This window comes from Callorhinus ursinus, unplaced genomic scaffold (genome assembly GCF_003265705.2).
Source record: "Callorhinus ursinus isolate GAN/ISIS: 27379988/994484 unplaced genomic scaffold, GSC_fseal_2.0 scaffold60, whole genome shotgun sequence".
Lineage (NCBI taxonomy): Eukaryota > Metazoa > Chordata > Mammalia > Carnivora > Otariidae > Callorhinus > Callorhinus ursinus.
The window spans coordinates 8,603,085-8,616,698 of record NW_027397122.1 but is presented as its reverse complement, the minus strand read 5'-3'; the positions used below and the strand labels follow the sequence as shown (position 1 = coordinate 8,616,698).

Genomic DNA, 13,614 nt, shown 5'->3' with positions numbered 1-13,614 from the left:
GACACTGGCCACCATCAACCTTCGTGATGCTCACCATCCTGGTGGGAGTGAGGTGGTATCTGCTTGTGGTTTTCATTGGCATTTTCCCAAATGACTCTTTTCGTCCGCTCATCGTGCACTTGGACATCTTTGGAGAAACGTCTATTCAAGTCCTTTGCCCAATTTCTAATTGGGTTGTCTGTCTTCCTACTGTTAGATAGTGTATTCTTGGACTAGTATAAATACAAACTCCTTGTCGGAGATGTGATGAGCAAATATCCTCTCCCATTCTGCGGACTGTCTTCTCGCTTTCCTGAGGGCGTCCTTGGAAGCACAAAACTTTTTAATGCTGATCATGTCCCCTCTTTCTTTTGTTGCTCGTGCTTTTGGTGTTGTACCTAAGAAACCACTGCCACATCCTGGATCACAAAGATTTCATCCTATGTTTTCTTCCAAGAATGTTAATGGGTTTAGCTCCTACGATTAGGTCTATGATCCATTTTGAGATCATAGTGTTATGGTGTTAGGTAGGGTTCCAACTTCATTCTTTTGCACATGGACACCCAGCTGCCTATTTGTTGAATGGACCATAGTGGGGAAAGACCATAATCTTTCCCCATTGAAGTGTCTTCTTGTCCTTGTCAAAAATCTAATGACCACAAGATGTCTGGGTTCATACTAGACTCTCAGTCTTATTCCACTCATCTATGTGTTTATCCTTACGCTAGTACCCACACTGTCTTGATTGCTGTGCCTGTATAATTAGATTTTTTAAGCACTCTCTACCCCCAGTATGGGGCTCAAACTCACAACCCTGAGATCAAGAGTCACATGCTTCCCCGACTGAGCCAGCCAGGCGCCCCTAGTTTTGAAATTAGCAAGTGTGAGTCCTTCCACATTGTTCTTCCTTTTCAAGAATGGTCTGGCTCTTTCTGGGTCCCCTCACATGTCTATATGAATTTTAGGATCAGCTTATCGATTTCTTTAAAGGCAGCTGGAACTTTGACAGGTATCACATGGAATCTGTAGGTCAATTTGCAGCATCCCAGTGTCTTAACAATATTCAGTCTTCCAGTTCATGAACATGGGATGTCTTTCCATTTTCTTAGGTCTTCTCAAATTTCTTCCAACAGTAGTTTGTGGTTTTCAGTGCTCAAGTTCTTGCACTCCTTTTATCTATGTATTACTCAGTATTTTATTTAGATATTATTGTGAGTGGAATTTTCTTAATTCCTAATTTTATCTTGGGATCGAACATTGCTAGTGTAATAAAATAGAACGGAATTTTATATCTTGATCTTGTATCTTGCAACTTTGCTGAATTTACTTTTTGTTCCCATAGCCCTCCCGGGAGTTCCTTAGGATATTCTAAATATATGACGATGTCAACTGCAAACCCAGAGATAGGTTTACCCATTCCTTTCCAATATGGGTGCCTTTTCTTTTACTTGCCTAACTGTCCTGGCTAGAACCTCCTGTAGTGCGTTAACAGAGGTGGAGAGAGCAGATATCCTTGTCTTGTCCTGATCTGACACTGACCTTGGAAGAAAGCATTCAGTCGTTCACCGTTCAATATGTTAGCTGTAGGTTTTCCACAGATGCTGCTTATCAAGTTGAGAACGTTCCCATTTCTAGTTTGTTGAGTGTTTTTACCAGGAAAGAATATTAGATTCTGTCGAATACTTTTCTGCATCTACTGAGATAATTATATAATTTCTCTGTTTATTCCATTAATACTCTGTATTATGGTGACTCATTTTTGTATGTTGAACCAACCTTCCATTATTCCACGGATAAACTTTCCTGGTTCATAATATATAACCTTTTTCTATGTTGCTAGATTCATTTTGTTAATATTTTCTTGAGGATGTTGCATCTACATCCACATTGGTCCACAGTTTTCTTTCTTATGGAGTCTTTGTCTGGTTTTGATATCAGGGTATTATTGGCTCCATAGAATGAGTTGGGAAAAAAATTCCCTCTTCTTCTACTTTTTGAATGACTTTGTGAAGGACTATTAATTCTTCTTTAAATGTCTGATAGAATTTACCAGAAGCCTGGGCTTCTCCTAGTGAGACATTTCAAAATTTCTCACTTACCAATGAGTCTCCGTCATTGTTACAGGCCTATTCAGATTTTCTGTTTCTTCTTGAGTCAATTTCAGTTGCTTGTGTCTTTCTAAGAATTTGTCCGTTTCAACTAGGTTATCCACCTTGACACACAGTTGTTCACGGATTCCCTATCAGCTTTTCATTTCTGTAGGGTCAGGTGTATTGTCCCTTTTTCATCCCTGATTTTAGCACTTAGAGTCTCCTCTCCTTTGACATGGCCTGATCACCCCTTTTACAGCTGCAGCCTTCCTCCTAAATGGCACTCCAGAGTTTCTGTAATTATTCCCAGAGCAGAGGTATTAATCACCTTCCATCCCATCATAAAACGTGGTTAGTGTTTATGTTTGAACTTGCCTCCCCCACCAGTATAAGCTCTATAGGAGCAAGCACCCTTTGTTCACGACTGTTCCCCCCTCACCTAGAGAGAGCCTGGTAAACAGTTAAGTGTGAAAGCAGACTTACGGGATGAGCGAGTCTACAGAAGAGCAAAAGAAGCCAGAAAAACTGCCAAATAAATAAGTAAATACGTAAATGACCCTGATGCTCTAGACATGCCGTATTCAGTGTGGTGACCGTGGCCTACAAGCAGCCATAACAACCTGATATGCGCCTGGTCCAAACTGAGATGTGCTGTAAGGTGCACAACAGATTTCAAATATGTAATATTTTTAAAGATATAAAATAGCTTAACAATAACGTTTGCATCAATTTTGTGTTGACATAATACTCTGGATACGCTGAACTAAATACATCTATTTCTTAAACTTCCTTTCACCTGTTTCTGTTGAAGTAGTAGAAAAATTTTAATGACACATGTGACTTACATCCGTGGCTCGAATTTTATGTTTCTTCTGGACAGCGCTGCTCCAGACAGACAGGATCAGGAGTAACATGGCTGAGTGTACAGAAAAAGAAGGCCAATTCCACACCCACGGTCAGGGGAGGCTCATACAGAGCCCAGGGACGGGGAAGGAGCCTGGGCATGGCCTCGGGTCTGTGTCTGCACTGCCCGTCGCAACACCCCTGAGACCTCATCCCCCTCGTGTCTGACTCAGCGAGTCTGGGGCGGGGGTCCCCACTGTGTAGCCAGGGCTGGGAACCACTGCGCTGGTCACCTCTTTGGCAGGTTCGTTCCTCACTAGACCAGCGGTCTTTACCCAGAAAGCCCTTAACAGACAAGCTGGCAAGGGGCGCCTGGGTGGCTCAGTCAGTTAAGCATCTGACTCTTGATCTGGGCTCAAGTCTTGATCTCAGGGTCATGAGTTCAAGCCCCGCACTGGGCTCCACGCTAGGCGTGGAGGGAGGGAGGAAGGGAGAGAGGGAGGAAGGAAGGAAGGAAGGAAGGAAGACAAAAACAGATGGCATGGCTCAAGCCAATGACTCTGAGAATCAGGCAGCACCTCAATATACAGGAACAGCACCCACATGAAGAACTTTATGAAGACATGGAAAGAACGCTGCAAACTCTTGGCGTCAACCCCGCAGCAAGCCCCTCAGAGATGCCCGCCCTGCAGCCACACCTCACCAGGTAACAAGACAGGCGACCCCTCAAGCCAGGTGTCTGAGCATCCCCGGGACCTGCGGACAGCCTTGGAGGCTGCTCTGTAGGGCACCTACCACGTGCCTGGCTCAAAGCCCTGGAATTCAGGGTGGGCTGGGTGATGGAGAGGCAGGGGCTGCCCCTCAGCACCTCGCTGGAAACGGGCACCACCCTGGACAGGCTGCACCCCGTGGAGGGCGTTACATCAGGGGATCTGGTGACTCTCCTGTTTTGAGGTCAAACCCTCACCGGCTGCTTGGCAAGTGGGAAAGGTGGTAGCTCTGAAATTAGTCGTCCCCCACCCCGCCCCCCGTAGAACAGTGCAGTTTATGCTTCCTCCATAAAATTTTCTTAAATCTTCACCCAGAGATTGGCAATCTGTTTCAGAATTCAACAAACGCTGTATCTGGCTTAACAAAGAATCGTTGCCTTAGTTATGTCAGGATCATTATGTCCAAGCGAAAGGATGACGTGCGGCAGGAGCACAGCCCCTGGCCAGGCTAGCGACCCTTCGTACACCAGGGGACAAGGGACCCCGGGGCTTGGCAGTGAGTCCTGCCACTCTAACATACAAGGATGCTTTTATTTTAAGTAGATTCAGACTTTTATATGAATAAAATATACATTTCTATGTAATATGCCAATATGATAATTTTTGGAAAACCAAGTTGATACATAATGCATTTTTATGTTTCTCCACTAACAAAGTGACTCGCAGCTGTGAAAGATGCTTTAAAAATCAGATTCCATTTTTGTGGGAGAGGAAGAGGGAATTAAATTTTTTGAAAATATATTTGCAATCTCAAGAAAGGCTACATCTCATGCCTTGAACCCGGGCCTTAGAGAGCAGAGGGAGGATCAGGACGCATCCAAGGAGCAGACACGGTTCACCTGTGCCCGGTTGGTCCTGGTCAGCACCTGTTAGACCCCCGTGGGGTCCGCACGGACTCTCAAGGGAACAGTGTCTTTTTCGGTGGAAGGAAAACAATATCTCTCCCTTAGACGAGAGAAGGTGCGGGGGGGGGATACGGTCTTGGGTTCTCTCTGAAGGAGGCCCCTGTGCCCGGCCAAGACAATGCCTACCCTCCTCCCTGCACAGCAATCACACCCTCCAAGAAAGCCTGGGAACCCTGATATCACACACAGGCCCTCTCATCCCCAGTCATGCTTATCAGAGGACAGGGCCCATCTTCAGCTTAAAAACTATGGCCGGCCCACCCTGGTGTGACAAGGAGCACGGACGGACCCCGAGCTGTAGGAAAACGCTCCGGATGGAGGGATCGCTGTGAACAGGTGTTAGAGCAAACAAAATGCAGAATCACATACATGGTGATTCCATCTGTGTTTTTAAAATCAGGTACATACGTGACCTGTACTGTTTGCATGTACATGAGTACGTGTGTCCTTACACCAACCCTAGTCCGCCCGGGCTCCTCCGGGCTGAGGAAACTGTCAGAGTCACTTTTCCTGCACACACGTGTATATTCACTTCTCTTTATAAGACGATATTGTCCTTGCGCTTCGTTTAATTCATGCAATAAAATCTCAAGCCTTGCGGGTCCAAATGGGGGCAGAGTGTTGGTTGTCACGGAAGGACAACCAAAGGAAATAAGGTTTTTACAGAAAGGAACCAGGGCCTGGAGAAGCACAGCGGGCGTGGTGAGCGGCCTGCCAAGGACAGGTGGGTCCTGAAAAGCCGAGGGTCAAAGTTACCACAAGCGGGACGTGAGTCAGCGGGTGGAAAGAACAGAGTGGGGGCACGAGCTTCTGCGAGGAGCAGAAGGCAGACTCCGGAGCCCGCTGTCCACATTCGAATCCGGGTCCATGCGGCCTTGGCCCCGGATGGAGCATCTCGGCGCCTCCATCCACCTGTGCCGTGAACCGGGAATGGTCACAGTGTGGATTTCACGGATGAAGCACGCTGATGTAATAAGCACCACTTAACTGCTGGGACCGTTACCAGGAGAGAAAGAGTGCAGGTAGCAAGCGCGAGGTATATTCTTAGCTCCCGGCAAAGTAGGTTATGGTATAAAAATACCGCTCAATAGTAACTAAAGGAGCGTCACCTTCATGTGCATCCTGCCGCAGCCTCGTGTGTGTGACTTCTTCCCTAAACACCCTCCACTAAGGATGGGACTCCAGCTCTAGGGGTCAGTTTGCTCACCTCTCCCTCGAATGTGCAGCCCCGAGCACCTTGGGCAGGCCTGGTGCCTAAGGGGCCTACACCCCACCCGCAGGCTAGCAGGGGGCTGCCCGCGTGCCGGAGGGGCCGAGGGCTCGAGCCAGCCAAAAGCAGGGCTAGGAAGGGGCGGGCCCCGGGGGGGGGGGGGGTCTGGGGGTGCAGCCGGGGCAGGAGGCAGCACTGGCATGAGGCTCTGGGGCGGGAAGCGCTCGCTGGAGGGGAAGCAAGAGAGCAAACAGCTCACTCCTCCACCAGCCCTCTCTTCCTTTCCTGGCAACCTGGCTTCGCAGCTCAGGAGACTCAACCATCAATTTGCTCTGAATATCCTGTTTATCTATTAACTCCCTAGCAGGTCACTCACCGGCTGAGACAAAGGCCCGTCGCCAGCGAGGGCTCACGCCCCAGGACAGGGCCTCCTCTCGTCTGACTGGCGGGATGCGGTCAAGGACACACCAAGGTCAGCTCTGGGCCTGGCAAAGTTCAGGGGGAGCTGGGAGGAGTAGGGTGCCCTGGACCGGAGGCCGGGCCTCCTCGCTGCTGGGACACAGGGCACATCCTCCCCAAGCCGGGGTTCTGGGTCTGTAAAATGGGGCAGGAGGGCGCCTTCCGGGTCAACTCGAATCAAGGGACATGCACTTTAGAGGTGGTTACAGCGGGGCCACCTTACCCCAGGGAGAGCGTCCAGAACCCCTGAAACCGTGGGAGCTACTTTCTTCTGGAGCGATCACCCACATTTTAAAGGAGATGACCCCCAAAAGTGGCAGATTCAGGAGCCCGAACACAAAGACCTCTCCCTACCCAACCGACTGTCCAGCAGCTGAGATGTGCCAGTGCCGAGGGGCAGCGCGCCGGGAAGGGCTGGACGCACACGGAGACACGGACCCCCACCTGCAACCCCACCGCCCAGGGACCAAGCCTGCAGAAGCCGTCGCGCCTGTGCACCAGCGAGCTCGCAGTGGGCCTGGAGAACACGGCACCGGGAGCAACCTGGGCCTCCATCCAGGGGGGCGGTTACAACAGGCCTCAGGCCAGCAGCCACTGTGGTCGGGTGCGCTGGGCGCGGAGCTGAGTGAAAACACGGATCAGAACGGTTCTGGAAAGTTACAACAAGACACACCACAGAACCCCACACGTTCGATTCGGGTGCTCCTGTCTGTGTGTAAATGAGGCAAAAAGTCTGGAAGGATCACCTGCAAATACGGGACAGTGGTTGCAGGAGAAAGCTTACTTAGCGCTTTTTCCAGCTTTACTGGGATGTAATCGACACACGACTCTGAGTACAAGGTGTACAGCGTGATTGATACCTGTGTGCACATCGTGGGACGACCCCCATCACGGTTAACACGTCCGCCGCCTCATGAAGTCACTGCCGCAGGCATGCGTGCGTGCGCGTGCAATGTGTGCACGTGTGTGCGTGCGCGTGTCGTGAGAATTTTTAAGACCCACTCTCAGCAGATTTCAGGTACACAGCGTAGTACTGCTTCCCAGGATCACCATGCTGGACGTCAGGGCTCCAAAACTTACTCGGAATTACTTAACACTTACTTGTCATGCTTTCTTTAATAAAAAAAAAGAACTTAAAGCCAAAGGCCAAAAGAGTAAGAGTTCTCAGTTTTTGGTAGAAGAGAGACAAGTGTTCTTTTGTTACTCCTGGAATTTTTCTCAATTTTTAAAATCTATCCGCCATGAAAACGATGAAAACTGCACGGCTGCCCAGTCGACGGTGTGCCAAGCACTTCGCTCCCTTGCTGGGTGCCTGTCTGGGGACCTCCAGCCCCAGGTGGCTCTTGACCCAGGCGGTGGGCCTCCTGGCGGGCGTTCAGCAGTCCTGGCCTGGCGGCCGTGCCCCACTAGGCCAGGAAGGGCAGAGCCCCGGAGAACAGCCCCCTTGGCCCCTGGACCCTGCTCCCCGGGGCTCCCGGGGAAGGATTCTGAGCGGGGCAGGGAGGGGAGAGGGGGTGGCCACGTCACACAGGCAGCTGTGGGCCCATGGCCCAGCCCTCCCCGGGCACAGAGCTCCACGTCCTCTGACTGGTGCCAGGGGCTGCAGCTTTAAATAAACTTGGACACATGCACCTGGGGCCAGGGCAGCAACACCCACTGCCTCGGGCAGGCGCTGTCAACAAGCCGCAAGCGGGCATCATGGCCACCTGGACCCCAGCCCTGGGCGGAGGGGCGGGCCTTCTGCTCTCTGCCCCGCCACAGCTCCCCCGGCACTTGCTCGGCCTCCCCTACCCAGGATGCCCCAGGAGGGCTGCGACGGCCCCCAGGGCCCTCCCTGGGCCCGCTGCCTGAGGGGCTCCACAAGGGAATGCTAGGCTTGCGGAAAGCCTCCTGGCCCCAGAGGGTGGGCCCCAGGTCCAGGGGCGTGTTCCTTTTCCCCTGCCAGGCCCCTGCCCACCCCGAAGGCTAGGGCACCTCACCCACTCACCCTCGGGGCCCGGCTCCACCGCACGCAGGCAGCCACGTGGTTCCCTTCTCGAAGCTGCTCCAGCTCCTGCTGCTGGGGAGGAGCCTGGCCTCCACGCGAGGTCCCCTCCTGGCCCCTCCCCAGGGCAGTTAAGACCTCCACTCCCCGGCGTAGGTGTGGGTGGCAGTAGCCAGGATTAACAGCCGCTGCTGGAACCTGACGGAGGCCTGCAGTTGGGTGGGCCACCCTGTGCTGTGCGGGACCCACAGAAGCTCGCAGAAAAGTGTAAGGGTGTCAGCCGAGGCAGCGTCAGCTTGAGAGAAGGGGCACCTGGTTTAGGGTCTGCGTGCTCCTGGGCAAGCAGAGAAACGGCAAGAAGGTCCCCTAGAAAGGGTGACAGCCACCCTCTGCCTGGGAGAACTACTTGCCTCCGTCTGAAGACCCCCAGCCCACTGCCCCTTCTAGCTTCTTCCCAGCTGTGTTCAGGGCCTCACGGCTGCGCACACTGGGGGTGCTGGACCCTCCCAACCGTCTGCTCGGCTCTCCAGGCCCACCACCCTCAGGGCCAGGCACCCAGACAGCACCCACTGGATGGAAGGGAGTCTCTGGGCCTGCAGGGCACGGCCTTTGCCCCTGACCCCAGGCCAGGGCGTTCCTCCACTTGGCCCAGCTCCTCAGCCCTCAGGCCGGACCCGCATCCTCCCCCATCCAGGGAGAACCGGGGAATCCGCACAGGCCCTCACTCTTCCCAGATCAGTACCCACCATTACCAACCATCTGCACCCCTCACCAACACAAGCACTATCGCAAACGCTTTTCAGAAAAGGAAAAATAAGGCTCGGCCGCTGGATGTGTAAAAGGAATCCTCGCCAGCGCCCCCACCACGCGGGAGGGCTGGAGGAGGATGGAGGACGACGGGCTCTGGCCGCGCCAGGCTGGAGCCCAAGGACTCAGGAGTTCTGGAGCCCGACCGAGGGAGGCCAGGTGCAGCCACCCTGATTCATTCCAGGCCAGAGGGCAGCCCCTGACGGACTCGAAGTCTAGGCGCCTCACACCACGCGCGCTGCACACCAGACCCCACGAGCCACCTGTTCCCCAGGGGTGAGGCCCTACCTGAACAGAGCCTTCAAAGCCCCTCCCCATTTTACCCCCACCCTCCCCCCTCGCCGCAGGCGGGCCAATAACTCTCCGAAATCCACCCCTGCCGACTTCGATGACCCTGAAATCAGGAGCCCATCCGGCTCCCCACCTCAGCCCCTCATCTCCACCCTGGGGACCTGCCAAGCTTGCTGACCTCAGCCCTCAGCTCTCCTGACTCGTGTTTCCAGAAGAATCTGGGGGAAAATCCTCCAAAACCCTGATTCCACGGGGGACCCGCAGCAGAGGCTGTTCCCACGCGGCCAGGATAGCAGCGGGCACCCCCCGCGCGGATGGAGCCACGCGGAGGAGCGGCGCCGAGCAAGTCCCGCCGCCCCCGCGCCCGGCCGCCGGGGTGGGGGTGGGGACAGCGCGGCCAGCGCCAGGAGCGACCCTCGGGCCAGAGCTGCCCCCTCCCCCGCGCTCTAGGCCCCGCGGCCGCCCCCGCGCGCCGCTCCTCTCTGACCTCCCGCCGCCAAATGCGTCACGTCTGCCCGGCGCTCCGGGGACACCTGCTGCCGCCCCCGCGGCGCCGAGCCCCGCGCCCCGAGTCCCGGCCTCTGGCCCGGCGGCCGCGCTGAACAGGGCCCGAAGAGCTGCGCGCGCCGAGGTCCGGCAGCCTGGCCCAGGGCCCGGGGGTCGGGGCCGCGCGGGGCCGTGCGCTTCGGGCCCCGAGCCGGGAGGAGCCGGGGGCGCGCGGGGCCGCAGTGCGCCCGGAACCAGCGGCGCGGAGGGTCCTGGTCTCCGGGGTCCCAGCCCTCGGCGCGCGGCGCCCTCCCGGGTCCCCGCCCGGCCCGCACGCGCCGCGGCTCTTACTTGCCAATATCCTCGTAGAGCTGGTACTCGTCGGTGAAGCGGGTGCAGGTCACCGTGGTGGCCATGGCGGCGACAGACGGGCTCGGCGTGCGCTCTGCTGCGCTCGGGCGGCGGCGACTCCGGCTCCCGCTCGCGGGCACGGCGGCGACACGGGCGCGGGCGCGGGCGACACCTCGGCTCGCGGCGCCGGGCGGGGGCCGGGCTGGGCTGCGCCGGGCGGCGAGCGCACGCGAGATCTGCGCGCTCCGTCCCCGCCAGGAGCGCGCCGCACACCTACGCGCGGGGAACGCGGGCGCGGCTATCGCCGCCGCCGCCGCCGCCGCCGCGCCCGCCGCCCCTGCACGCGCCCTGCACGCGCCCTACACCCGCACCGCTCCCGCGCCCTGCACACGCACCCGCACGGCTCCCGCACCCCTACCCTGCACCCGCACACGCGCCCTCGCCCTGCACACGCACCCACGCCGCTCCCGCACATGCACACGCACCCGCACCCTGCACCAACACACTGGTCACATCACCTGCACCACTCCCGCACCCGCGCCCGCACACGTGCCCTGCACCCAGGTCCTCTCCCTGCACACTCTGCGACCGGACCCGCGCCGGTGCCTGTGCGCGCGCGCTCACTCATACACACACACACACACACACCACAAGCCACCTAAGTCAATTTCTCTGTTCTCTGCTGGAGACCCCCTTGAGCACACACAGGGGACTGCACACAATGAGCCCCGCTCCCCCTCTTCCCTGAATGCCCACCTCTCTCCGACCGCAGGAGGGGACTCTGGTGCCCATGGGTGGATGGGGCACGTGTGTCACCCTCCACAGGACTCATTCCTCACACCCCCCAGGAGGAGATGCTGCTGCCACCCTCCTGTCCTGTCTCCAGCTCTCCACACACCGCACAGCCTTGTCCCCCCCACCAACCCCCCTCCCACCCCCGGCAGAGCTGCCCAGGGGCCTTCCAGACCAGGCATACACACTGGGGACAGCGGGTAGGAGGATGAGAGGGTGGGGGCTGCCTGCTTGCCGTGGTCCCAGGGCCCTCTCCCTGGATCCCTGGAGACGGGGCCGCTGGTGTGTCCCAGTGGAGGAGGGAAGGCAGAGGGCCCTTGAGTCAGGGGAATAGGGCCGCTCAGGCAGTAAGTCAGGAGTCGTGAGAGTGCACAGCCCTGTGCCCAGTTAGGGGCACACATGCTCCCCTCTCAGGCCTAGTCCACATGCCTGGCCCTGCTCTGGCCTAGAAGAGGGTCCTTCCTGAAAGTGACCCTGGAACAGAGGAGGCGGAGAGAGCAGGAGGGAGGGGCAAGAGAGGCTGGCTGACCCCATTTCCCACAAAAGAGCCTTCCCCTAGGGCCACACCCAGGCTGCTGTCTAGAACAGGGACTTCAGAGCCAGCAGAGGACTCACTGGGCTCTGGCGCCCACACTCTTCTGAGGCGACAGAGCCGGGGTCTGTGCTGGGCAGGCCCTGAGGACAGAAGTTTCCAGCAGCCAGCTCTTGATCTAGGTCGTGCCGCTGCCCTGATCTGAGCTACTTAGTGTCCTGTGGGCTCCCCAGGCATAGGGTGTGGGCCTGTCCTGCGCATCTCGCTCACCTTGGTCTGTGGCTCACCCCAGAAACAACAGTAAGTGCTTCCTGAGTAAAAGATCAGATGAAGGACTCGGGGCGGGGGGCAGCCAGGACCTCCCCAACCGGGGGCCTTGGGCACGTGGCTGTCAGGCAGAGGAGCAGACCTGGTGGCAACCAGTCCTTGTTCTGGGTGGTTTTGCAGAACGAATGGGCACCGGGAGGTGGCCAGAGGCTGAGGATTACTCTGGCTTGGAGCAGGGGCCACCCGGGGGGAAGGAGGGCCTGACCTTGACCTCAGCGGTGCCAGGCCAGAGGGGAGACCACTTTCATGCCTCAAGCCGGGACCCGGGCACCTCCTAATGGGCAGATGTCCACCTGTCTTGGCGAGGCAGGCGCTGTGGGTGTTCAGCCTCACCTGCATGCCCGGCAGCCTTCTGAGCTCCAGAAGAAGAAGACAGTCCCTCGCAATAGAATACAATTAGCAAAACAAACAAAACAGAACTGCACCCCTCGGCAAGTCAGACTCCCCCTGGCTGCCGCTAGACCCTTTGTGCTGCCGAGGTCACACACACTCCTGCAGCACGAGTCCAGGCCAGGATGAAGCGACATCAAAATCATGGTGACAGCTGACACTGATTTGCTTACATGCATTTTACACATACTCTCTCACTTAATTCTCAACCCCACAAGGCATATACCATTATTGTCCCCATTTCTCTAGATGGGACAGCAGGGAGACAAAGGTGAAGTCACACAGCCAAGAAGTGGCTGGGACTCAAACCCCCCCCTGCCCCCGAGACCCTCCCTTGTCTTGTTTATTTTCACACACATCACGCATGCACACACAGGATACACACTCACATGCACACATGCACACGTCCTGCAGCCCTGGGCAAGGGCACAGCAGCATTCTGGGTGGTCTGTGTTGAAGTCCCTCTTTTCTCTGGTTGGGGAGGCTGCCGGAGACCAAGTTTCCCGAGAAGTCAGGATCACTAAAGGGGTGTGGTTTAAGGCCCCTGTTTTACTCCTGTCAGGAGCTGGGGTTCCCCCAGGTAGCCCCTCGTCTGGGCTGGCATGTTCCAGGAGTGATGTGGAAGGCAGCAAGAGCAGGCTGATCAGGGCACCACAGCGTGGAATGGTTGAGCTACCAAAGGGACCCAGACTACCCCTGCCTACAGAGCCCAACCCCCCACCCCACCCGCAGAACAACCTACTCTCCGCCTCCAGACTCAGAGAGCTCCTCCCCAGCAGAGTAGAAAGCTGGAAGGGAAAAGGGCTCCCAGCCATGACTCCTTCTGGTGTCCCAGGCCCCAGAAGCCCTGTCATCTGGCTCCGTCCCCCCAGCCCTCCTTCAGGAAGGGCCCTCTTCCACCCGCACCCCCGCATCATCTCTGCCTCCCACCTTATCCTCTCTAGCTGGTTTCATCGGCAAGGAGGGCTCTCCCTCCCAGGTGGCAGCTGGGGCGGGTGTGGGGAATATCAGTTCTGGGAGGTTATTGTTAGGACAGTCACCATGGCAACAAGCATCACATCTGCAGAGCCAAAAGTGCTGCACGTGGGGCTCATTTTCCCAAGGAAAGACACAGCCTTCCCTGTCCCCCTCACCTCCAGGAACCGATGTCACTGCCACCACTTCTCCCAGGCCCGGCCATCTGCCTAGAAGAGCAGGCTGTGGTTTCCCAGAACAGGAAGACCCTAATCCATCAGTCTCCAATCACCTGGCCCTTGACATGGCAGCAAGACGCTATGGCAGGTATGTGGAGGGATGATGGTAGTGATGGTGGTGATAGTGGTGACGGTGATGGAGATGGTGGTGATGGTGATGATGGTGATGATGATGGTGGTGATGATGGTGATGATGATGATGGTG

General features: G+C 56.5%; 1 protein-coding gene across 11 annotated transcripts in view; it reads right to left on the bottom strand.

The window, feature by feature from the left end:
- The window catches only part of CAMK2B (calcium/calmodulin dependent protein kinase II beta), an 82,447-nt gene extending 72,071 nt beyond the window's left edge, over positions 1-10,376 (bottom strand). For 3 of the 11 annotated variants that reach the window (XM_073885013.1, XM_073885014.1, XM_073885018.1), the window contains exon 1: positions 10,176-10,375. In XM_073885013.1, coding sequence (XP_073741114.1) covers positions 10,176-10,240 — 65 coding nt within the window. In that variant the 5' untranslated portion in view covers positions 10,241-10,375. Of the gene's footprint in view, positions 1-10,175 lie in introns of all 11 variants that reach the window. The other 8 variants (XM_073885012.1, XM_073885015.1, XM_073885021.1 and 5 more) reach the window with 6 other exon arrangements.
- Between the last annotated feature and the right edge of the window lie 3,238 nt (positions 10,377-13,614).